This window comes from Chenopodium quinoa, unplaced genomic scaffold, assembly GCF_001683475.1.
Source record: "Chenopodium quinoa cultivar QQ74 unplaced genomic scaffold, ASM168347v1, whole genome shotgun sequence".
Classification (NCBI taxonomy): Eukaryota; Viridiplantae; Streptophyta; class Magnoliopsida; order Caryophyllales; family Amaranthaceae; genus Chenopodium; species Chenopodium quinoa.
Genome location: NW_018745395.1, coordinates 464,892 through 491,970, shown reverse-complemented (window position 1 = coordinate 491,970; position 27,079 = coordinate 464,892). Strand labels below are relative to the sequence as shown.

Genomic DNA, 27,079 nt, shown 5'->3' with positions numbered 1-27,079 from the left:
AGAAGTGAGAGACCAATCAACATCTTTCATCTAAGAAATGTTCAATCAGTGCAAGTTCAATACTTGGTCTATAGTTGACAGAACAGCATAGAAACAAAAGCATAGAGATAATAAGCTTAGAAGATAGAAGTTTTTCCAAATTAGGAGAATAATGTATAACCCTTAATATTTATTACCATCTCAGTAGCCTTAGCTTAATTCTGTACACTGAAAGTGAGTGAAAACCCAACAACAACAACAACAATAACAGCAAAGCTTTAGTCCCAAAATGACTTGAGGTCAGCTAACATGAATCATCATAAGGAATTTTACGATATAAAGAAAAGGACATAACAAAATCACCATTTAAAAGAGTTTGAAAAGAGTTGAGTAAAGTGAGTAAAGAAAAGAGCTCTAAGAGAAATTGAAGGAGTTTTTTTTTAAAAATAATAATAATAATAATAATAATAGAAAAAAAAATAATAAAAAAAAACAAGAATAAAACTCAAGAAAGTGAGTGAAAGCCCATGTAACTAATTATCGATTTCTGAAGACAATAGTATGTAATTCTCACAATAATCTTTCTTAGGTTGTTGGAAAACCACAGATGCTTAATGCTTCTTAGTTTTTTGTTCCAAACCTTGAATCTCTCCAACAGCAATATTCTAAATTTCATATGAAGTGGTTTCTACTTTCCCCAACAAAGTAAGAACTTTCATATTGGAGACTTGGCACTTGATATTCAACAAAACTTTCAGACAAAAGAAATGGGGGCAGGCTACCCATACAGGAAAAAAACAGAACTATGTAAAAAAAATAAAAAGAACGCACAGGGTACTAATTAGTGTTTTAGTCAGTTAACTTTCATTCTGTATAATTTGAACGGTAGGGCCTCATAAATACCCCACACATTCCATGCCCCATCTAGTGCACAGTTTAGTACTTAGTAGTTAGTACATAAATATACCTAAAAATTCTCAAGATATATGGGAACAGTCATTTAATTAAACACTACTACTGTACCCCCTCATAAGAAGAGGACTGCAATAACAGCTAGACAGAGTACCAAAAAATGACATATGAGACACAAAGGAGGTATATTGTAGTTCTATTCTCTCCAGTAAAACCACCTAATAATTCAGATCTGTAACAGAGCCAAACTTGTATTGTTTCAGATTGCATATCAAAGCATTAGTGCAGCTTCTGATTCCAGTCAAGTAAATTTATCATCAATAGAACTACTTTCCATGTTCTATTCCAAAATTATGATGCGCAACTTATTTTTTCATTACTAACTACGGGGAAAAGGCATGTAACCAAAAAAAAGAGTACACATTTTTCTTTCATAACTAATCAGGTCCTCACTTGTAGCAATTGCTTTTAAAATATCTGATTATATATCAATTATTATACAACCAGCTCAAAGGACAAAGAATAAGAAACCATTTATGCTCAAGAAGAATGCCCAATTACCCATGCAAAAGGGGTGTGGGTAATTATCTACTCAAGAATTTATTAGTTGGTGTGGCATCAGAATCCAAGGAAATACTAATGTGACATTAACAAAGGAAAAAAGAGAGAGAGAGAGGGGAGGAGGGAGGTTAGACAGTTTATGTGGACTTATAAGTATGCCATCAGGACAAAAACATAATTGCTATGTAACTACATGACAAACAAAAAGGAAACATTAAATATGAAAGAAGTAACCATTCATAGCATACTTTGTATTAAAATATGATAGAGTTGGCATAATAAGGCTTTAGCAATTCATGCCCAAAGGCAGAGCCATACCTCAAGAATACAGAATTGTACAAAATATCAGCAAATTCCTGTTCAAGCAAAACCCATTTTGGTGACCTTCCTGAAGCATTTCCTACATTCTGTGAACAAACTTCAAGAATCATGAATCCATCATCCAGTCATCACCAAAACCTACTTATATCAGCGAATTTTATCTAGCAGCACAACAGTAAATCCCAAATTCAGACAAACAAACAAAATTACAACCTTATTCCCAAAAAGATAAGATCAGCTGCATAGACCAAGAATCTCTCATGTATTCAAGTTGAAGTAAATATTCAATTCCACAGATAAAATTCAATATTCCTTTTGCTCATTCCAAATTCAGTTCCACAGGACACTAGACAATCTAATTATTAGTCTACAGATAGTTATACTGATAAAGTGATTATCATTTGAAAGGAACTCCTAAGCTGCAAAATGATCCTTCACTCTTCATGAATCTCAAGATAGGATATGCATAATGTCAATCACAATTTCCCTGAAGCATATAGTATTCATAATAAAAGTGTACAACTTGAAACCAGAAAACACCTTGCCTATATGGCAAATCCAATAAGAATAGGATCCAGCTAGACATTCTTACTGATCAACTTTCAAGTAATGATACATCAGCAACACTGAACACATAATCACATGTCAAACAAGTGGTATCCATGCCCCCCTGAAAAGGAGAACAAAGATTCCAGAGATCCATCTTTCATAAAAGGCACAAAAACAAAATAACAAACAAAAAAAAGGTAAAACAAAATGATTAAAACACTTATAGTGTCTTACCCTTATATGCCACAAAGCACATCAATCGAAGACTCATAGAGAAAAGCAATAAGCCACTGAAAGCAGCTCAAACAAACTCCAACAAAAAAGTAAAATGGTGTCCATATGCATTAGCAGTTTAACCAACATTCCAAAAGAAATTTACATATACATCCGGCCTTTCATTATACAGGGTAAAAACACATATCTCTCAAATTCAAACATAAGATTCTGCATTGGCAAATTATATAATTTACATAAAGCTGTATAGTTTAAAATTTTCCAAGTAGAACACAGTACAGAACAATATCAAGTGACAAAAACTTCTGATTTCAATAAAAGAGATGGAAACTCCAAAATTTTACAGAGAGATGTATCTTCTATAGAAAGAAAAGTGAAGCAGATATTGGCATTACATGAGTAAACTCAAAAACAAACATTCAAAGGGCGCATTGAGGAGACCTGTTATGAAAATCGAAGAGAAAATTAAGCACGCCTTTTGCTCAAACGCCAAGAATTAGGCTCGTGATATCTATCATAAAGTGGCTCAATGCGTTCTTGACGCTTCCGCTTGCTCATTTTTGTGGGATCTGCAACTTTGAAAAATCTAGGAGCCAACTCAACAAGCCACTTTGGATCCACAACAGTCACTTCCCTCATATATTCTTTTGTGGTCATAACTAGTTCATGGTAGATCACCCAATCTGGTTGTCTCTGAAATAACGCACTGCTAGGATGGATGTAAACAGGCTGATTTTCGACCAGTGTTCTGTAACCCTCCTGTGGATCTTTCCTGGCTGCATGAAAGAAAAATCCAGCAGCGATTGCTTTCCTTATTTTGGTAAAGTCCTTCCCAGCGCTCACAACATCCAATTTATACCTAAGAAAAGAAATTAATACAATTTAGTGAAACAAATATAATATGTTTGGCCTTGAAAAGTATGCTAACTGTATCAGTATTTCAATAGCATCAAATCAAAAAAACTGAACCAGCAAAAGCAAGATTTAAATATTTTTAAAAACTTAAACCCAAGTAACAGATCCAAAAAGATGAAGAGTATCACCACAAGCACATTTGACCCAAAAGTATGATACTCTATCTGGCTACAATGAATCAGATTCCACATTCAGAAACAATCTCAGAACTTGTTATAAAATCAATTTGCAGTTTAAACAATACAGACTGCTAACAAAAAATTATAAAACTCCAGGAATATGGAAAAGACGTAGCAATCCCATTCCATTCAAAATTAATTTCAAGAAAGAAAAAAAAAAGTCCCAATTCCACCATCCAAGGCCCAAAAGAATTATTCTCTCCCACGATATGTATGTTTATAGCTATAGCAATACAACTTTAAATTTAACCAGAATGACAGAACATAAAATGTCACAATGCATACTATTATTCAATTAATGATACCCATCTTATCTAATGGGTTGGCTGAACTAATGCTCATTTCTACCTCTTTGTTTAATTGTGTTCTCCCCTATGCATTCATCTAATACAATATTTTACAAATGATTTTTTTTTTTTTAATGTGCCTGTCTGAGTGTATATGAACAGTGCAAAACTAGGTAAAAAAGAAATATCACGAGTTAAGATGGCTTACTTGTCCATAATACTGAGAAGTTGTTTCCTGACATCTTGTGCCCTACGCAAAGATCGGGACTGGATAAAATTTTCAAAGCACCATGGTCCAGAAAAATTTTTCGCTTTCCAGGCCTCATAGACAGCAAGCAGTGTTAGATGATCACCCTCAGGCTGGAAAAATTTGGCCCTCTTTTGATCTGCTTGTGCTTGTTTCTCCCTAGGTCTGTAGAACACATTGCCTGTCGTAATCATTGCAATTATGGTCAAAATCTCATCACTACAGCCAAGGTCCACACTGGCCAAAAGCATCTTCGACAATGGGGGTTCCATGGGGAACTCTGCCATCTTCCGACCCAATTTGGTCAGAAGGCCTTCCTCATCCAAAGCTCCCAGACTATACAATTGCTCCATAGCAGAAATAAGTGCTTGAGGAGAAGGAGGATCCATAAAATCAAAAGACAGCAAATCATTAATTCCCATTGCTTTCATAGTCAACGTAGTCATTCCAAGATTGATTCTCTGAATCTCGGGAATTGAGGTGGGAGACATTTCATTCCGATATGCACTCTCTGTATAAAGACGATAGCATTTCCCAGGCCCCGTACGCCCAGCACGACCTGCTCTTTGCTTGGCTGATGCTTGTGAAATTGGGGTTATAATAAGAGAATCAAGCCCCTGCTTCGGATTATATACATTTTGCTTTGCAAATCCCGGGTCAACCACATAAAATATCCCATCAATAGTCAAAGAAGCTTCAGCAATATTTGTAGCCACAACTACTTTTCTCTTCCCAGGAGGGGCAGGATCAAAGATCCTAGATTGCATTTCACTAGGAAGGGCACTATAAACTGGAAGAATTATCAGTTCAGGAACATTTCTGCCAAGAACTTTCATTCTATCGTAAAGACACTGGCACGCAAAATCAATTTCCTCCTGCCCAGTAAGGAAGAGGAGAACGTCACCTTCAGGCTCTGTCAAGTGAATCTGTAGCACTGTGATTAAAGCAGCATCTAGGTAATCAGTCTCAGGTTGCTTGGTATACAATATCTCCACAGGAAAAGTTCTGCCAGGGATAGTGAAGATATTACAATTAAAAAAGTAGCCTGAAAATTTCTCTGCATCCAGTGTTGCAGAGGTGACAATCAAACGAAGATCAGGCCTCCGATTAATTAGCTGTTTGAGCAACCCAAAAAGGACATCTGTATGTATTGTTCTCTCGTGAGCTTCATCAAGCATAACAACTGAATACTGACTTAGATTTTCATCAATCAAAATCTCCCTAAGAAGCATACCATCTGTCATATACTTAATCACAGTATCTGGACCAGTACAATCCTCAAATCGGATAGCATATCCAACTTCCTCCCCTAATCGACAACCAAATTCCTCAGCAACCCTCTTGGCTACTGACATGGCTGCCACTCTACGGGGCTGTGTACACCCAATTTTACCTCTAGTGGTGTAACCTGCCTCTGCAAGATACTGAGTTACCTGGGTAGTTTTCCCAGATCCTGTTTCACCAATCACAACCAAAACCTGGTTATCATGCACAGCTTGGATCAACTCTTTCTTTAATTTGTAGATGGGCAAGCTATTCCTTTGCTCCTGGATAGACAGCTTGGACTTCTGGCCAAATGCCAAAGCCTTACCATAAGCTTCCTTCTTCCATTCTGGCATATCATATGCTGATAAGCCAACACCTCTCAACTCCTGTGCAAGATGTCTCTCCCCAGTTTCTGGCATTGGATCTTCCCAAGGACGATTAAGATCCTTTGGAATTGAATCAAGCATTGTCCTCTGTTGTTGCTCCCGCACCTCTCTTCTTTCTTTCGTAAGAGCGGACTGCAGAGCAGCAGCACGGCTCATGGAGCCCTCTGGATTCTTAAAGATTTTAACAGGTGACATCTCAGCAGAGTATCGTGTTTGGCCCTGCAAAAAAGCAGGTTCATCTTCGTTCAATTCTATCTCAAGTTCTTCTTCAGCTGTTTCTTCCTGATAAAGCATCCCATCACCTTCATCATCGAAACTGGGAAACTCCCTCACACTCAGAACCCCTGACGCAATCAGCTGCTGTGTTTCCCACTTTTCTGGAGAACTCATACGCTTCAGAGGGCGACGTGAAGAACCAGACACATTCTCTTCACCTAACGGAATCCCAGAAAGACCTATCCTCTTGTTTGACCCAATTCCACTACTAGGATTCGCCCTTAATGCATCATCTTGTGAACTCTTCTTCTTTAGAGGGAGCAAATCTTTCCCAGTATCTTGATCCACATCCTTCATTGAAAAACTCAACTTCTGCCCCGAAACTGAAATCACCTTCACATAAACCTCTTGACCCCTCTTCACAACATCTTTAGGATCAGCAATCCGCCTATTTGCTATCTCAGAAACATGAACCAACCCCTCCTTACCCTTAAAATCATGTAACTGAACAAAACACCCCATTGACATTACTTTGGAAACCTTTCCCTTATAAACCCGAGTCAACAACTCAAGTTCATCAGACTCCGGCCTCTGATTCCTCCGACTGCTACCACCTTCCCTCCTATCACCCCCTTCCTCATCACCACTCCCATTCTCATACCTATCCCTCCTACGCCGTTCCTCCACCACACACCCTTCCTTCCCATGTCGATCATCGTACCGCTCATCATCACCTTCCCTATACCTCTCCTGCCTATCATGTCTTCCTATCTTATCCCTATCCCAATCCCTTTCTTTATCCCTACCACGCTCTCTACCCCTTTCTTTATCCCTATGACTACCCCGATCCCTATCCGTATCCCTATCCCTACCTCTACCTCTACCACCATCCCTATCCCTATCTCTATCCCTATCGCGCCGATCCCGGCTCATCTCACCCCCATCTTTATCATCACCCTCCTTCCTCCGCCGCTCCTCCGCCTCGGCCTCAATCTCCCTCTCCAATTCCTTAACCCTAGCTTTACCATCAGCAATCGACAACCCAGAAAAACTGGAATCACCCTTCCCATCAAAACCCTTATTCTTAGGTTTAGGTGGTAAAATAGCATGAATAATCGTTAACAAAGTTTTAACAAAATAGTCAGGCATTTCAGCACCATTTTTCTTCAATTCACTATCAAATTCATCGACTGTCTCACAATTATGACCTAATTCGATGATAAACTCGGCGAGAATTTTGTCGCCAACACCAGCATGAGTTTCGAGTTCAGAACATACCTTTGATATAAGTGACATATAAGTCATTTTTTCCAAATCGCCGCCATTGATTTCTTTCTGAGGCGCCATTGTTGCAGAAAATCGAAGTTCGAAGGTTTTACGAATTTTTTTTGGGGTTTCAAAATAAGAAATAAAACCCTTGTTAATGAATTATGATTGAATAAAAACGTTTTATATGTGAGATCGGGGTTTTGAGTTTGGCGGTTTGTAGTTTCACCTGGTTTTGTTAACTTATTAAGTTTCCACTTCATTAGGATTTAGGAATTCTATACCGATTCGGATAATAGATAATACGGAGCGTTTTCATAATGAGAACGTACTCCGTAATGCGGAGGACAAACTATTTTAGATCCTGTGTTATGCACCTTATTTCACTAAATTTAGCCCCTTAAAAAAATTAAAAAAAAAAAATTGTATTAAATACTCCGGGCCTGTTCTCTTCCGTTGAAGTTCAGTTCAGCTCTTAATTTACGTCTAATGATATTGCTAATGATATAAAGCCAAATTTCATTCTTTTAAACTCTTATTACAACGACGACAACAACAATAACAACAACAACAATAATAAATAATAATAATAATAATAACAATAACAATAATAATTGAAATAATAATACTAATAAATAATAATCAATAAATAATAATAATAATCATCATTAAATAATAATAATAATATTAATAATAATAATAATAATCAATAAATAATAATAATAATCATCAATAAATAATAATAATAATCATCAATAAATAATAATAATAATAATTATTATTATTATTATTATTATTATTATTATGTACATTTGTATATACACATATGTATAGTAATAAATAATCAATAAATAATCAAAGATCACTAATCCGTAGTTAAAAATCACTAATTAATAAGTTCAGTTCAGTTCAGTTCAGCTCAGTTCAGCTCAGTTCAGCTCAGCTCAGTTCAGTTCAGTTCAGTTCAGCTGAGTTCAGTCAATCGGAATAGGCCCTCCCTCTGCGGCTCTGCCCCTTTATTTTTGCGTTATTTGACTTTGTGTGGCCTCCAAGACACGTATTCAAACATTTATATCTTTATTTTCATATATGTAAAAGTTATAGAAAGTTGATATTAATTAATTTTACAATGAGATGAACCAAGCAAGATCTCATAAGATTATACTCCGTATTTCTTTTTGTAGAATAACGGGAATTTATGGTCAAAGTTTTTAAAGTTTGACCCACATTTTGACAATGGAGCAAAAAAAATAGGATGGAGGAAGTAACAGCATAGATAAATTACATCTATAACATATTTATTATATGAGTTAAGCTAAAATACAATCCTCAACTTTAGTATTTGTAGCATTTTGGTCTCTCACTTACCTTTCAAATGAAGCAAATTGACCCTCAACCACCCATTACTTACTTTTTTGGTGGAAAAAAGATGAGTCTCCAAAGTTTAGCGACCAAAGTGCCCATGTGGCAAAAAATAAAATTATATTTTAAAGAAAGTTTTAGGGACCTTCTGAAGTTTTGATGTTGAGTTGTCATTTACAGAATTACTTTACTAAACAATGAAAGTTTAGGGACTAACAAGATGACTAGGCATAAGTTATTACATATCGAAAGTTTAGGGACCAAGTACCCTTGTGTGGCAGAGGTCATAATTGCAATGGAAAGTTTAGGGATTTATCCATATCTTAATAAATTCCATGATGTTTGGACTATGTTGATATTAAGGGCACCTTCGCTTCAGCTTAATTTTAGTTCAATTTAGCTCCAATCAGTTTAGTTCAGCTCCTAATTTCCGTCTTTCATAAAATATTCATTTCAGCTCCAATCAGTTTATTTCAATTCAGTAAATGTGAACCGGCCCTAAGGATTAATAGTTAGGCAAAGACATTTTATTTTCGAAAAAAATATTATATCAAACTATAAGAAAATATTTAAGATATTTTTAATAATCATATCAAATTCAATCGAAAATATTCATATAAGCATTTTTTTTTTTAAAAAAAAAATATATAAGCCTTTTTTTTCATTCATATTTAAATGTAAAAAATAATTAATTTTTTTTTATTATTTTATAAAAACCTATAATGAACGGTGTACAATTTTTTTTTTTATTGCGCCTTTTTTTTTAATAATTAACTAACCCATTCTTCTCTTGTCAAAATGTTCTTGTTATGCACGACTTCCCAAAGATTGATTGGGAGACCCAATTGAGTATTGAGTGCACTTGTAAGAAGTGTGTCAATTTATTAGATGCTATTATTAAGAAGAATTTTTACGTGTGAATATATCAACTTGTTTATGTAAATCAAATTATATTTTTAAATCATTTTTAACTTATACTTCGTATATGATATATTTATTTATCTTTTTTTTTTTACGAGATATTTATTTATCTATTTATTTGCAAATGATATAGTTATTTATATTCTAATATTGCTCTTTTTTTTATTGTCAGATATGTTAATATTGTCATTATTTAATTAGATAATGCTAATCAATTATCCATCCAAATAGCACAAAGAGTAAGAGCTTAATTTTACTTTAATTGTACTAATATCCTTCAACATATAATTATAAAGGCCCTAAACTTTTTCTTAGACATCATTCTTAGTCCCTAAACTTTGTTTAGTCATCACTCCTAGTCCTTACTTTGCTAGCCCCTGAACGTTGGCTTACTTGGCAGCAGAAATTCATAAACTTTGCTGACTCAGAAGTTCCTTCACCAGAAATGGTGCGGCAAGGGTGGTAAAGGGACCAATTTGCCTCATTTGAAAGATGTGGGACCAAATGTGCAACTAATGACAAAGTTGAAGGACCGTATTTTAGCTTATCTCTTTATTATCTTCTTATTGCGTATATAATGAAATTAAACATGATATGTAACGAAAGAGTCAATTAGACAAATGAGTATATGAAAACTACATCTACATGTTAGGCCATATAAGTGTTATAAATATTCAACGATAAATTAGTATAAAATTTTCATTTTATTAATCAAATAAGTATTTAAAATTGTGTATTCACTTTATGGGCAGGATTAATAACCCGGTTTTGATAATTAGTCAATTTTTTCCCTTAATTATGATACTATATGAAAGTATTGGAGATGCAAATACAAATAATTTAATCAAATTATCTTACATGATTACATGTATAGATAAAGTGTTTATAATGCTATGCTATATTGTTAAACTCCCTTCATATTTTTATTAGGCTATTTGTATTAGAATTAAGCGAGAAACTAATTAAAGTATTAAAAAATCAAAATTCCCATTTAATAATAATTTGTGTAGTACAAATCTATTATTTAATAGATTCGTCATTATAAATTACATTAATCGTTGAACGAAAAAAATTATACCAAACTTCTCAAAGAAGATTTTAGCAAAAAGGAAAGGTTTTTCTTTTTTAGGAAGAAAAATTACCCCGGAGATTGACACGTGTCATTCCTAGTATCTGTTTTAGTATTATGTTATTAATTATTGATGATTTATCTTACCAGTTTATTTAGGATTAAAATAGTAAACTATATTAAATAAGTGTGGGCAGGCAAGGTAGCATGGTAATTTATCAAGTTTATATTTTAACATTAGAAACTTGGATAATTTGGCAAAAATAATCCCAACTTTCGCCCGTACGCTTAAAATAATCCCAATTTTGGATTATTTTTGGGGTCATTGTCAAAATGATCTCAAGTGACTGGTAACCTATTAAAGAGATTTTTTTGTATTAAGTACATGTGTCAGCGAGATAGGTTAAAAAAAAAACATAACTCCATCGGCCACCACCACTCATCTCGGGCTCTAGACAACCCTCACCATTCCGACAGCCAGCCCACCTCCACTCCCGCCGGTCGCCGACCTTTCCCTGCGCCGGCGCCATCCCCACTCCCCCCTACCCACTAAACCCACCACCCGAAACCCCCAAATACCCAACTTCAAACCTCAAAAAACCTTCCCCCACCACTTTAAACCCAAAACCAGACCCTTCTCACCCTCGAAACCGTGGGTGACAGAGTTCCGAGGGTGGGGGAGGGCTGGATTTGGAGTTTTGAAGTGGTGGGGAGTGTTTTTTTTAGGGGTTTTAGGTTGGGGATGTTTTACCCAAAAAATTAAACAAAATAAATTAAAAGTTTTTTTTTTCAACCAATTAAATAGTATGTAATCATTTTTAGCAAATAACCACAAAGTTGGGATTATTTAAAAATAATTTATTTCCTCAAAAAAATATATTTTAAAGTTGGGATTATTTTGAGCGAACAAACAAAAGTTAGGAATATTTTTACCAATTTTTTATATTTTCCAACAAAATTATGTTATAGATGCTACAAGTTTTAACAGTGACATGCGAAGATCAAATATGTATACTTTAATAACACTTGCCGAAAACAATAATGTGTTAATTATTCTTACCATTTTTTTTGTTTTTCAGCATCCAATTGATATGAAATAACATAGAAATCGAAAAATTCAATACTATATAATATTAATTTAAAATTATCGTGCATGACACAGAATCTAACCTAGTAAGAAATTAAATCGAACTGTACAAGCTATCTGTGTGTCAATCCAATCACTGCATTTTAGGCCAAAATTCTTCATAATATTCTTCCAGATACTATGATACACAACTGAGCTTTGCTACCACCATAAACAAGGAGATTTGAGCTGTCTTAAATTAGTGAAATATACACTATTCAAAATATCAAAGAACTAACCTCACTCCTATAACACATTGGGTGTAGCTAAGAATCTCTCCAGTCTTAGAGACCCGCCAAAACTCTCTCACCCATCCCAGTTTAAGCACTGATATATTAACTTATAGGTTGAAGTATACCCTGACAATTGCAAGCAAAAATCCTCTACGTATTCAGAACCTTATATTAGCTCCTGCACATGCTTGATCACAACTACTCCGTAGTAGAAGCTGCTTGAATTATCTGACACCAAAAGCCATCCAGAAAAGAACTTTCTGTATATCTTATGCTTCTGCGGCAGTGACTACAGCTTCATCAGTTGCATCAGGCAGAACTGTTTCTTCTGCTGGTTCAGTGACATCTCCTTCTACAGCCTCCTCTGTTGAATGTAGTAGTTTTTCTCTAAGCGTTGTTTCAAGCTCATCTCTATCTCTTCCATTCTCAATGAGAAACTTTCTAACTGCATCTTTCCCACGGAAATTATGGCCGTTGAAGGCGTACATAGCACCCTGCTTATTTATAAGCTTGTGCTTGACACCCAGACTAATGAGCTCTGCATCCCTGCATATGCCCTTGCCATACTCGATTTCAAATTCAGCAGTTCTAAAAGGAGGTGCGTGCTTGTTCTTTATGACTTTCACAAGGACCTGACTCCCGACAATCTGCAGAATGAAACAGTGCATATAGTTATGGAAATTCATACACTATTTGCCACAAAATTTTATTAGGTCATGATCACAAAAGAGTTACAATTAAATCTTAATTATGCTTAATATAAACTCCAACACTTATTATAAACTATCAGGCATTTGGAAAATGACTAAGACTTTAAAAAAGTTGAGCAAATGAACAAGAGTGTAATTGTTTGAAGATTGGTCCAGTTCATATCCCACATAGACGAGACAGTACACAGTAGTTACATGACATCATCAGACACCTGTCGACAGGTCCAAAACTCCAAATAAGAGATAACAGAACCATTTGTCCATGCAATGGGGAAATCGCTAGAATACAGTCGCATGAATCTTGAAGCTAAGACTAAATACCTTCAATAGCTCAACAGGTATGAAGTCCAGAATAAGTTGTCACTGGGATTATAGCAGGAAATCTCTAATGCATAACAGTCATCTCACCAGATCACCCCAAATCGGAATAAGGTGGAATAAACAAAGACCATAAAATGATAAATTAATTGTACTTTATTTCACAAAGAAAAATGGTTTTTTTAGGGCCACGTTAGACTGTTGGTGTGTTACTGCCATAGTGCCATCCATGCGTCTTATCAAGGACAAAGCAAGTTTATACACAGATTACATTTTACATACCTCTTCTCCTTTCTTGACAAATGCAGTCCTCCTGATGTTCAGGCGCACCGACGCATAGAACTTCAAAGCATTACCTCCACAAGTAATTTCGGTAGGACCACCAAATCCGAAAGTTGAAATCTTTGCCCTCACCTGAAAAAATGTCATCCAGACAAAAACTTAAGACTGACAATTGTTTCAACCAAAGGAAACAGAATAAGCTCTTCTGAAAGAGCCAAGGAACATTGCACGTCTATAGTGCTCTAAAATAACATCTGAACAGCTTCCAAAAATTATTGGAAATAATATTGATAATTTAACAGACTACACACAAGCCGTTCATAAACCTTCCTCAACTCTCAAGAAAACATATCCAATTCATAACAAAATTTGGCATTCTAAGTTTCAGTAGTTTATATCAGATGTATCTCTCTTAACACCATTAACAGGAGAGGACAGAGGATTACAATTTAAAATTACTTAATCTCTACCTGATTCAAAAATAGTAATATACACTGTGACTGAGACAATGAATGGCTTAATTTTCGAAGTGCTTGGCTCATTAATCTTGCTTGCATTGCCATATGTGCATCACCCATTTCACCATCAAGTTCTCCTTTTGGCACAAGGGCAGCAACCTGCATTCAGGAATAAATATTTTACTATATATGAGAGATCTTACAACTAATGATAAAGACAGTCAATATGTTTGAGCATAGTAACCACACAGATTACAATTCAACAAGCAGGCAACAGTAGCATAGTACATTGAAATGAATACAATGATCTCCAAGCTACCTGGGCAATGAACATCAATAATAGATAATATAAGTGCATTTAAACTTCCTCGCCCAAAACAAAGGTAACTGTAGACACATGAGAAATGCAAGTGAAAATGGATCCTTGCTTACACTATCAACTACCACAACATCAAGTGAACCACTTCGAATGAGAGTATCCACAAGGCTAAGAGCTTGTTCACCACAATCTGGCTGTGATAAAAGCAGATTTTGTGTATTTACACCAATAGCTTCTGCTAGAGCTGGATCAAGAGCGTGTTCAGCATCAACAAAGGCACAGTACCCTACATGGATAAAAGATGATACATGAGTCATGTAATCACCAGCACGGATACAGCCATGAGGAAAAAAAACTAGACAATAAATTGACTAGTAAAAAGATCAATGCAGACAATAGTTCATGAAGAAATGGTCACTGTAGAGAAGTTGTTCTTTGTCCTATCCTCTCAAGTTAAAAATGGTGGAGCAGTAACAAGTACGAGGAATGAAATGATCAGCATAGGTCAAGAATTAAAATGTTCAACATACATGTTAGCCAGAAAGGGATCAATTATGGGCAGTAGCCTTGATACTGAACAACTATAAGCTTTCAAACTAGAGCCTAGTATCCAACAACTCCAACTCCAAACTATCACCGCATAGACTTAGTTCTAACAGCAAAAAGAAAGCTAAGGGTGAAAAAATTTATGCAGGCATGTCATCAAAGAACACATACATTTATAAATCCTGTCCAATAATTGAAAATATAATTAAAAAAAAAGTGTTCCACACAAATAAGAGGTGTATGGGGAGGGTTGAAAGGAAGGACTACTATCAGCAAACAAACACATGTTTGACCAGTTCACCAAATATATACTCCTTCTGTCCCTATTTGTTCGCTCCAGTTTCCATAGAAGGATGCCCCTTAAATATTACAACATACCTTAATTGTCTATATAGACAATGACCTTTCTCTCTCATCAATTCACTCAGCCAAAATTTAATAAAGTAGAATATGGACATGGGGCAAAAAAATAGGGACGCAGGGAGTATCAGACTATGACAGAAAACAGATAATGTTCATTATCATTGTTTCCATAGAAAATTGCAAGCAGGTAATTAAAATGCTGTTCAGTAACACTACCTCCTTGCTTCTGAGCTTCAGCAATTACATGAAGGGCTAAAGTAGTCTTCCCAGATGCCTCTGGTCCAAAAACCTCAGCCACACGCCCCTGGAAAATCCGAAACACGTGTCATAAAGCATAAATAGCCTAAAGCTTAATGCACAATTATGTTACATACTAAAGGTAAACTATCAAATTTTAATCAAAAGACATGCATGTGAAGAAGACAAAATACAAATAATCCAAACACCTACTAAACTAAATGAATATCATAAGCATGTCTATGCTATCTTAACATTATCATACCATATTTACTTTTCCCCTTCCAAAATAGATATCTACTTATGCATGGAATATCTAAAGCGAACAAGTACCACAATAGAAAGTACCTTAGGGAGTCCTCCAATGCCTAATGCTATGTCTAGAGCAAATGACCCAGTAGACACCACTGGGACATTTCTAGGAGTTACAGACCGACCAAGCCACATAATAGATCCCTTTCCAAATGAAGTCGTGATTTGGTCTAACGCTTGTTTAAGAGCTAATTCTTTCTTTGACAGGCCTTCATCATTAGAGTCACTTCCATCTGATTTTTTCTTTCGACCTTCACCAATAAACCCATAAAAGTTAAACTTAGCAGATGAATGAGAAAATAAATGCATCAATCAATCAAAGCCTTAATCCCATAAGTGGGGTTGGCTATATGAACCAAATTTGATTATTCCGTGCAAAGAAAACAAATGCATCATGACAACCAAAATGTTTTTGCAATAACAAAACTGCTTCTCTTTGAACAAGATAAAGAAATTTAACACAATGCTCTAAATGGAATCCACTCTAAATAATATCAATACAGCATATAAACAAAAACACCATTCAACCACAACTATCAAAACAACAATAATAAAGCAAATAAAGTCTATAACAACTTCGTCACAATCCCGTCATTCGGCATACTTCAATAGACAAAAGCTTGTAAAGTATTAGCACCTTTTGAAGAAAACTCTTTGCATTGAAAAGACGACATTCCCAACACCTCTCTCCTGAAGCTCTGCAAGCAGCAAAACATTCCATTAAAAAAAAAAAAAGCCTTTCTCATAATTACATGTAAACTTGTAACAATGGCACCCACTCAACAAATTGCAGAAAAACAATAACTATAGCAAGCACATTTCTTCCTTCCACAAAATGAACTAAAAATTTAAGTACTATCCCTCCACTCGGATTCTGTTGTCGCATTACTAGTTTAAATTACATTATCTACGCGACAATTAATTCCCCAAAAGAGGGAAAATATACTTAACATTTTCCTTCTTTCTTCAACATTTAAATATTTGTCAGAACCTGGGACGAATCTAAAAAATCCTATAAACATGCAATATATTCTGCAACATTTTATACTAGTCCAAAACACTGAAAGCAGTAAGTAAAAAATATATAAAATCATACAAAAAATTAAATAAATCCCAAAATCACATAACAAAATACAAAAACTATTCTTCCACAATAAACATAAATAATCAACAACTAAAAATTACAAAAAAAAAAATAAATAAAATTAAAAAAAGGGTGTGCTAAAAACAGACCTCTGGAGGAAACAGAGAGCGTCGCAAAGAAGAAGCGTGGCGAAGAAGCCTCGCCATGGGATATAGCTTGAGCTTGAGAGGTTGAACCCTTTGAGAAATTTGGGAAAAGGGTTCAAAAATTGGAGAGAGAAATTGAAGAAAAATTTAAAAATGTCAGAGCATTTTCTGGGAGTAATTAAAGAATTTGAAGGAAAGAAAGAGGGAAGAACAGGGAGAGAGTGTGTTAATTGTCACTGGTTTTTTTTAGGGTTTATGGAAATGAGGAATGGGGTTTGTGTGCAAAGTGGGGGAGGTTTTTCCCTCCTTTTCAAACTCTTTTTTGAGAAGTCCCAACTTTTTTTAAAATATTTGATTGGTTGTGGACTTGTGGTCTTGTTGTGTATCAATTACCTAAATTTAATGAAAGTTTCCGATATATATAAGTTACTTTATAAATAAAAGATATTTATGTTTTATTAATAAAAGTTACCCAAATAAGTCTAAAAGTTATGCTAAATTGAATAAAATTAGGAAAATTTGTAAATTACCACCCAAAAAGGAGACCGGATTTTCCACAGAATTTTCTAAAAAGGTGGTTATCTGAATATTTTTTAATTTAAGGGGTGGTAATTTAAAATAAAATTTTTAACGGGTGGTAATTTCAAAACAGGTCCCTTTTTTGGTGCTAATTTACAAAGCTCGATTTATAGTAATATTACTGTATATCGGATGTATACAAAAGTTTTGATTGGTGTGTGCCTATATTTTAATATAATTGCAAAGAGATTTAACCACAATCTTTCAAAACGCCAATTCACAAATCTCATGCATTTGAGGGTTTTTTTTTTTCTATAACCTCCAATTAAATAACTTTCACTTCTTCATTTCTGTTTCCTAATAACTTCCACATCTTATATACCGTGCGTTAGCACGAATACAATCTAGTTTTTGTAATTTAAGGGCTAAAATAGCCTCATAACCTTAATTACTCGAGTAATTTGTGCTATCTTTTGATAATTCCAAGCTCAATTTGGTAAGGGCTGAAATGACCCTCAAAAACTTAACATAATATTTTTCGACACACAAATTGAAAAAATAATTTAACGTTGGAGAATGGCCTCCACTAACGATTTATGTACAATTTCTTTGACAAAAACTATTAGTGGGAGCTTTTTTTTTTTTATGGTAATAAAATAAAATTAAATTTTATAAAGGTAATAAAAATCAAATTAGTGTTTTTAAAGATATTAAAAGTCAAAATTTTCCATTATGGTAGGATTTGTTAAGTATTAGTATGTACGAGTTTAGTTTAGTAATAGTGAAGTATCGCTAATTTGATTCCTTGATAAAGAATCATACGATATCGCAAAAGTTTTAAGTTTTTCGAATATAAATTGATGAATCAGATAAAAATTATCTTATTGCTTACAAACAAATTATTATATCTTCTCCGCGAAAAAGTTGTATATTTCAAAGATATGTGCGAGAAATGTACAATAATGATGAAATATCTATTCAACGATATTAGTTTTGATGAAAAGTCATTAATCGATTTGAATTGTTATGTATTTCAATTCATATATCTTTTATAAATGTTCTATAACTATTAGTGAATTGATTCTACAATTAAAAAGGGTAGGGTATATGTGGAGTTGAAGTTATCACTCAACATCGTCTCTTTAAGAGCTAGTATGACTAATTTTACAATGTTAGTAGCCTTTATTGGGCCCAAAACATTATCAATCTGCAAGGTTGTCTGAACCTAAAATTACTCTAGTCATGCATGAGTGAATCCTAGGAATGACAATACAAGTGTGTTGGTTTTTGTAAACCTTACATTAGTATAATAATTGTACCAACATAAAGTTTAAAAATATTAACAAGCTTATTGGTACTTTAAGATCTTATAGTAGTATAATATTATACCACATGAGATGTAAAAATATCAATGGACAACTGTCACTGTCATTGTCATTTATGACTAGAGTAATTATTGCATGAACTTCCTAATCCAGCCATATGCATTAGTTATGTGTTGCATGTGTGTTTCCATTGATCCACTTTGCTTCCTTTATCTCTATCATGGCATAGGGGTCTTCCATCTTCCATGATATATAGAGCTTGTGATTCATCTTCAGGAATATTGGATCCAAAAACTCTAATCGTGGCTTTCTTGGCCTGGAAAAAAAATGGTTGTGTTAGAACAAGATTAGAGACAAGGTAATCACTAATCCACGAACAACAATATAATAATATATACAATAAGTTAAAATTGATCTTTTTTACAAGTATATTTTCATCATTAAAGCGACCATTTTTTAAATAATATTTCGAGTTACACTTTCATATAGTGGAGCGATCATATGTAAAGTGGAGCTTAAAATTAAATATAAACTTTAATTTAGTATTAAAACACAAGTGATGCAAACGATGCTTATTGAGTATCAAGTCAAGATTTTGAATAAAATAATGAGAAATTAGAGTAGTTAGAACGATTTACTTCTTTCTCCCAATTTGTATTAATTGTAATAGCTGACAGAGATAAGACTTGAATGAGGAACGCACTAATAAATCCTAACCAGAGACCCTACAACAAAAAGGATAGGGAGTTTTAAGGACAAGTAACATGATCAGATCAACAAATAAGCATCAAATGACAATATATACTCAATATATGTTTAATATATGTTCGAAGTCAAATAATAAAGTGAAAGGAAAAATAATATGTATTTACTTTCCCTCCAATGTGCATAAGGAATGCTAATAGAATAGAAATCGGAAGGCCTATGAGATAGAAGGAAGTTAGATTGATATATGCACCAATCTTTTGCCAACCACATCCTCTAGCAATACCTACATGTTCACAACCATAAACAAGTTACGAGTATAAGCAACAATTAAAATGTCGAAACGATGATATATAAAAATCTAAGAGAAACGCAAGTGAATGAAAATATTTGAACGAATATTGAGTAAAGAAAAGACCAGTATTACCATAAAGAATACATGTTACTCCGGTTAAAAAATTGGCTATTACTATTAAGGGCATCATAGTAGCCAAGTATTTGACAACTTCCAAATCTTGAGTGTATGCATAACCCCAAACATCTCGTAACATCATGAGAAGTAATCCCACTAAAATGCACTCGCAAATCGTCATACTTAAAGCCACATGAACTGCTAATCTTGCACATTGTGGATTACTAGCTCCTAATTCGTTGGAGACTCGAGTGCTGGAGAAATTAAGCACAATTTAAAAAATTAAAAGGATAATTAATAAAATCTTCTTATTACAACATTTATATACTATAGCTCTATTCTTTTGAGCTAAACTAATAGTTGAACTGATTTGAGCTAATTAAGTTAAGTTAAGATAAACTAAATTGAACTGAACTAAGCTAATTGAACTGAACTAAGCTAATTAAACTGAATTGAACCAAACTAAACCAAACCAAATTAAACTGAACTGAAAATATCTTCAAAAACCAATACCTAAGAGAAAATACTGTTTCCGTGAGCTTACTTTAGGTTACATATGGTTTATAAGTCATTATGAATGGATAGTACTCCGTACTTGTTAGTATGATTATATTGATAATGACTTGATTTGGGAAAATCATATCAAGTTTAATTTAAAGTTGATTATTAAAATATGTTAGAATTAAAGTTAAGTCAGAGTAGGGTAGGTGTTTAAAAAACTTGCACTAACTTAACTTGGAGGCATTGGCGCATACAAAAGATTTTGATATTAAAATACTTACCTCACTCCACCGCTCAAGCCTTCGTGAATAACCCAAACAAGTGTGATGAGATTGAGGCTGCAAAATTCATAGCATAACATATAACCATTAATACATATATATCTTGCACATTTTTTCTCTCACAAGAAAACAAATCAAATACCCACTATATGGTGTACATGTTTTTTAGTACTAGCCATATAGAGAGTGCTGAAGTTTCTAACACTGGATTCGACAGATAGCCTGATAAGAGGATGACCATCTCGAATGACCAAAATTCCAAGCTGTTGAAAATTATAATACATAGAAAACTCATAATACTTTAGAATTTACGTAAGAGAAAAATAGGCCATATATATAATCGGAAATAGGTGGGAAGATTTAGGGGTTCCTCCCCTTTGAGGCTCCAAACAACCTTAATCGGTATGATTTGAAAAAATTACTCATTTTAAATCTAAGGTAAAAACCTTACCAAATTGTCTTATTAAATAATGAGAAAAGTCTTAACTTGCTGGTAATCTCGTATTTAATGACACATACACTTGTTGGATTCGATTTTTATTTATATATATATATATATATATATATATATATATATATATATATATATATATATATATATATATATATATATATATATATATATATATATATATATATATATATATATATGTAGGAAGAAAAAAAGGATCCAAGCAATGTAAACGAAGTTTACCATAGCATAGCGGTTGAAGGTATGGAAAGTCTCAAAAAGGTCGGTATACCTTGTAAGGATGCAATTGAGAAGCCATTCCAAGTCTTGGAACACGACAAAGAATATTGAACATATAGAGCTAATATCATCAAATTGATCCAGTATGATACAACATTAGCAATGGCAGCTCCTCTGCTTCCAAGGCTAAATGTAAATACCAATGACCAACATATTATTATGTGCAATAAAGTAGTAATTCCACTGCTAAGTATCATTGGAAAGACCATATTTTGAGTTTGAAAATATCGAAAAAGACACTGAATTAAACCGTAGGGGATTAGGCCTGGTATCATGGACTTAACGTAGGATGCAGCTTCTGATGCTATCATGTGGTCTTGTCCAACAACAATTAGAATATATTTGGTGTTGTACCATGTTATGGAGATTGGGACACTTACTAAACAAAGCACCAACATGGCTCTTTGTGTGTGTACGCCAACCATTTTGTATTGTTTCGCACCGTATGACTGACCACATACAGTTTCTAATGCACTTGCCATTCCCAACTGCTCAAAAGAAGGGGAAATAAAGAACATATGTCAGTAATTAGTACAAAAAATTGGGTTGAATGTAGGCAAATACTACACTAATCTACAATACCAGTTTCAATTTTATAACTAGCTATTAAACTTACTCACAACTCTTAGTTCGTTTATCATAAAATTAAAGGGCTTTTTATGATGACCAAAATGTGTCAAAGGCCTTGGGGTATTAAGTTTATTTAATTAGGAAATGAATGAACTAGTTACACTTATCCTAAGCTACAATTTCTCAAAACAATCAAAACTAACCCAATTGTACCTTAAATTGGATGACTCAAATTCGACTCTTATCAATATTTTATCTATTCGAATTAACTTAACTTGAATGAGCAAAGCTAAGATTGATCATCTATTATTTATAATAACAATCAAATTGACTATAACCCCTGAAGTAACTTGACTAACATTGACCTCTCTCAAATCAGTCAAATTCAAACCAAACGATCCATTTGCCACCTATAATTAGCTTTGTTACTAATCTAATGATATCAATGTGCATAATTTATTTACGAGGTACGAGTATACATTATGACAATACATACATACTTCGAATATACATGAAACTACGTGCTACTAGTACTCATAATCTATAGGTGAAGTAGAAACAAAGAAACTATATATGAAAACTTCAATTCAGATCTATATTTAGTTTGTAAACCATTATACTATAAAAAGCAAAAAAATGAGTTAATCAAAGAGATGAAGAGCAACTAACCAAAACGCTGAATCCAGTAACATAAGCAAAGGAAGTAGCCAATGAAGCAGCAGCAAGAGGTAAATTACCAAGATGACCCACAAACATTAGAGAATTTACATGCAACGAAAATGTTAATAACCCAACTATTATCAATGGCCCTGCTAACCATACTTGTTTCTTGGTTTCTTTCACTAAACTATAACTATTATTATAACTTCCCTTTTTATTTTTCAGGTCAATCTCCATGAAATCATGATCTTTTGGTAGTGGTAGGCTAAGAGAGAGAATAGGTGATGATGGATTCTCTTGTTTCTCCATTTTTTTTTTGGGTTATCACAAATCCCAAGGGTTGATGTATCGACTAGATTTCTTTATATGCTCGAGTTTGACTTATAGTTTTGACAGTTTAGGGTTTGTTATTTTCAACTTAATTTCAGTTCAGTTCATTTTTGTTCAGTTTCTAATTTCCTTCTCTTACAAACAATTCATTTCAGCTCTATTTAATTCAGTTTAGCTCAATTCAGTGAATCAAAATAGGCCATAGTCAATGTCAATTAGGTTAAGGCTGGAATACTCCTCAAGCAAAATGTTGATATTTTGGATATACTGTGACTAATTTAGCAAAACTTTACTTAGCAGAACTTTACAAATAATAACATCCGTCCTTTAGTATAATAGTATGATATCAAGTCAAAATTGATATGTGATTAGTGCAAAAGTCAAAATAATGTACCAGTAATACTCGTTTATAATAACACTAGTTTTGTGCCCCGTGCGATGCCCGGGTTGTTTATGGAATTTTAAGATAAAATTATATTATAATTCAATTTAATGGATTGAAAATATAATTCTAAATTAACTTTTTTTTTCTACAAAGTCTATCTATAGTTATCCAACGTGGTACGACACTTAGCGAAAAGTTAAAATACTATACGATGTTGTCTTGTGACCTAATTATAATTATTATTATTTGGTATTTTATCGAAAATAAAACTCTAAACTAACCTTCTTATTCTAAAATTCTATCTAATTTAATTTTCAACTAACTTTTTTATTTTATGAATCTATTTAAATCTATCCAAGGTGGCGCGAATGTCAAGTATCACTATTTCGTGACCTGGCTAAAAGTTCAGCTTTATATATTAGTTATATGATATGATATGATATGATATGTCCTTTAGTATAATACTCGTGTGACACGAGATGTTAATACAAATGATAAAAAGAAATAAAAATGTCAATCATACTGTGTTTTTTATATTACGATGACAATAATGAAGAGCTCGTAGAGGGGAAGGAGTGGCATTAATTAAGTACGTATTTGCTTCATGACTGCACCACTTTTTACGTAAAAGATGCCATTTAAATCTTTTACTACTATATATGGTGCTAATTTATATTCACTTGCCCCCTATTTGGCATTTGTTTTCTTAAACAAAGGAAACTACTTACTGCTCTGTACCAGTTACCACGTCTCAACGTCTGTACTCAGCAATTTGTACATGTAGCCGCTACTGCTAGTGAAGTGAGTCAGTGAGGATTTTAAAGTTTTTAACTTGAAAACCTTTTAAATACGAAGTAAATTGATTGAGTATACAATTTAAACCTGGTAAACAGGTCATTCAGGTTGGGTTTGGGACGGGTCAATTCAGGTTGGGTTTGGGACGGGTCAATTCAGGTTGGGTTCGGGACGGGTCAACAAATATTTGGGTCAGGTTCGGGTCGAGTCGGGTTTTGGGTCAAAATCGGGTCAGTACTTTGGGTCAAGTTTGGTTCGGGTCAGGTCAAGTTCGGGTCTTGTCAATTCGGGTCGGGTCAATTTTTAAGAACAATTTTCTGGTCAATTTCGGGCCGGGTCAAATTTGGATCGAGTCAATTCGGGTCGGGTCTATTCGGGTCAAGTTTGTGTCGGGTTACCTAAATAAATTCACTTAAAAAAATAGTTGGAAAAATAAAGTAAAATCGTTAAAAAAAAATCATGAGTACATATTACGTAGGAAATAAAGAAGCCATAAACTAAGTAATTCACTATTTCACCCTATTCACTTAGGATTCGGGTCAATTCGGGTCGGGTCACTTCGGGACGGGTCGGGTCGATTCGAGTCAATTAATTTGGGTTAAAATTGGGTCGGTTCACGTCGGGTTTCGGGTTGTTTCAGGTCAGGTCAAGTTCGGGTATCAGGTCAATTTCAGGTCAGGTCATCTGGGTCGGGTCACTTTGGGTCATCGGGTCATGTTCAGGTCAACTCTATTACGGGTCGGGTTAGTTTAGTTTGGGTTCGGATCATTTTCAGGTCAACTTTTAGGTTATGGGTCGGGTCATTCGGGTCGGATCAGGATTGCCAGGTTGAATTGTACTTTGATTTCTAAAGTAATTGATCTAAAATGATTAAAAGTTATGAAATACTCGCCATCTGATATAAGCTTGATGTGTTTGATTTAGAATAATATTGCCATGCATGTCTTTGATTTGCAAAATCAAATATTTGTAACAAGCAATTAGCTAGTGTTTTTGTTACCATCCCCTAAAAGATTTGTTAAATGACTAAGCCACATATCATATGACTGATTTAGTCATCAACAACATTATTATTGGTTCCAAAAGATCAAAGGACGAGTTTAGAAAATTTGTTACATGGCTTGGTTGAACACTTGAATGCAATACATTGGCAAATCATATACACAACCTCACAACTAATTTGACAGGTTTTAAGTATTCTACCGTAGCTTCTACACTTTTTCCTACAAATCTACAATAGTGCAGCCAACAGGTTTTATGGGTTGATGCTAATGCAAATCACATGTATAGTTTATTTTGACAGATTTTACGTACCATTATCGTTTGTGAATTTCATACAACAATCAGGGATCCATCAAGTGCAAAAGCCGCAATTTACCAACTTTTATTGCTTTGTTTCAGTTTGGTTTGTACAAGCTAGTTTTAAGTGTGCGTTGCTTTTTAGTTCCTTTTACACAATCTAGGTTGTAATCATGTCTTTTAATTAAATAATCTCTTCATTAAAAAAAAATTAAAAAAAAAATTAAAAAAAAAAAACTCACTACTAATAATTTATATACTACTCCCCCCGTTTTTTTTTTTGTTTTTTTTAGGAAAATTTCATATTTGCTACCAGGGAAAGCACCCGTGTTCACATTTGCTACCCCTTTAATTTTTTATTTTATATTACTACCACACAAACACACCTACTGTTAAAATCACTACCACTTAACGGAATCCTAACGGATTCCGTTAAGTTTATTAAAAAATAAATAAATAAATAAATAAAAAATAAAAAAATAAAAACCAACCACCCAAAAAACCCTAGCCCTCCCCGTCAACCACCCTCCCCACTCCCCCTGCCGGCGGCCAGCGCCCAAAGATGCGGCAACCGGCGTCGGAATCGGACCCCACCCCTTCCCCACCCAAAACCGACAACCCTAACCCTTATTTCCCTGCCCGAAACCACCCTAAACGAGTTTTAGGGTTTCGCTTAGGGTGGTTTTGGGTGGCAGGGAATTCCTTCGTCTCGGCCAGAAAAGGGAACGAGGGACGAGGAGGGGCTGGAATTGGGTTTTCGAGGGGAGAGGGGCTGGGAACGAGGGGGGTTTTCGAGGGGAAAGGGGCTGGGATCGAGGAGGTTTTCGAGGGAGGAGAGGGGGCTGGAAACGCGATGTCGGCGCCGACGGGGTGGGTGGTTGGAGTCGTGGGTCGGGGCTGCGAGAACGGGGAAAGGGATGGGGGTTTCGTTGTGGTGGCTGGTCGACAGCAAGAAAGGGGTTCGATGGTGGTTGGTTTGGTCGGAGTGACGGGAAGGGAGTCACGGAGGAGTGGCTGGACGGTGAGTGGTGGTTGCGGTGGTTTGATGTTGAACAGCGGCGGTGGACAGCTGGTGAGTGAGAAGAAGTGGTGGGTGGGAAGGAGTGGTGGCTGGACGGTGGTTGGGTGGTGGTAACGGGAATATTAACGGTGTTTGTCAAGTGGTAGTGATTTTTATAAAACTCTGATTTAGGTGGTAGCAATTTAAAATAAAATATTAAAGGGGTAGCAAATGTGAACACAAGTGCTTTCCCTGGTAGCAAATGTGAAATTTTCCTTTTTTTTTTTTTATTTGCATCACTTGCAAGTGCGCGGAGTTTTAGGAGAATGAATTAATAATGTGAGTGGATGAATAATTTATTATGGTAAAAGTAATGTGGGGATCATGAAAGTGAAAGTATGTGAGAGAGTAGTGGGGATCATGAGATAAAAAAATGATAAACTATTTTGGGTGAAGTTTAAAGTAAGAGAGAGAAATAATAAAATATAATGTAAAGTTACTATATATAGAAGTGATGCAAATAAAAAAACACCCATAAAAGGAAAGTGACGCAAATAAAAAAAAAAAAAACAGAGGGAGTACTATAAACAAACTTTTCTTTTGTTACCAAAATTAACAAGAACTGAAATGCTTATTCTTCGAGTTCAATTGATGAGTTAATTGATGTAATGATAATGTCATTTTTGAATCACTTGAATAAGAGGAAGATTTAATTTCATACTCAAGAATGCGACACAATCTT

At 34.5% G+C, this 27,079-nt stretch overlaps 3 protein-coding genes across 4 annotated transcripts; all 3 read right to left on the bottom strand.

Annotated features, from left to right (window-relative positions):
* Positions 1 to 1,715: 1,715 nt before the first annotated feature.
* Positions 1,716 to 7,782, bottom strand: LOC110712925 (probable pre-mRNA-splicing factor ATP-dependent RNA helicase DEAH5). 2 transcript variants are annotated; one of them, XM_021891390.1, is made up of 3 exons: positions 4,146 to 7,782; positions 2,998 to 3,415; positions 1,716 to 1,859 (listed from the first exon to the last, which is right to left on the bottom strand). In XM_021891390.1, exons 1-2 carry the CDS (start codon positions 7,397 to 7,399, stop codon positions 3,022 to 3,024), a joined length of 3,648 nt encoding a protein of 1,215 aa, XP_021747082.1. In that variant the 5' UTR covers positions 7,400 to 7,782; the 3' UTR covers positions 1,716 to 1,859; positions 2,998 to 3,021. The 2 variants fall into 2 exon arrangements, with proteins under 2 accessions (XP_021747082.1, XP_021747081.1); XM_021891389.1 differs by lacking the exon at positions 1,716 to 1,859 and having other exon boundaries at positions 2,724 to 3,415.
* Positions 7,783 to 11,876: 4,094 nt separating this feature from the next.
* Positions 11,877 to 17,223, bottom strand: LOC110712911 (DNA repair protein recA homolog 3, mitochondrial-like). The gene is made up of 8 exons (XM_021891373.1): positions 16,808 to 17,223; positions 16,212 to 16,272; positions 15,611 to 15,825; positions 15,242 to 15,329; positions 14,230 to 14,402; positions 13,810 to 13,956; positions 13,340 to 13,471; positions 11,877 to 12,676 (listed from the first exon to the last, which is right to left on the bottom strand). The coding sequence occupies exons 1-8, from the start codon at positions 16,862 to 16,864 to the stop codon at positions 12,299 to 12,301; spliced, it is 1,251 nt and encodes a 416-aa protein (XP_021747065.1). The 5' UTR covers positions 16,865 to 17,223; the 3' UTR covers positions 11,877 to 12,298.
* A 1,466-nt stretch (positions 17,224 to 18,689) lies between these two features.
* LOC110713006 (protein DETOXIFICATION 16-like) lies at positions 18,690 to 22,983 on the bottom strand. The gene is made up of 8 exons (XM_021891464.1): positions 22,538 to 22,983; positions 21,242 to 21,786; positions 20,724 to 20,810; positions 20,548 to 20,604; positions 19,781 to 20,019; positions 19,521 to 19,639; positions 19,287 to 19,373; positions 18,690 to 18,964 (listed from the first exon to the last, which is right to left on the bottom strand). Exons 1-8 carry the CDS (start codon positions 22,835 to 22,837, stop codon positions 18,815 to 18,817), a joined length of 1,584 nt encoding a protein of 527 aa, XP_021747156.1. The 5' UTR covers positions 22,838 to 22,983; the 3' UTR covers positions 18,690 to 18,814.
* Between the last annotated feature and the right edge of the window lie 4,096 nt (positions 22,984 to 27,079).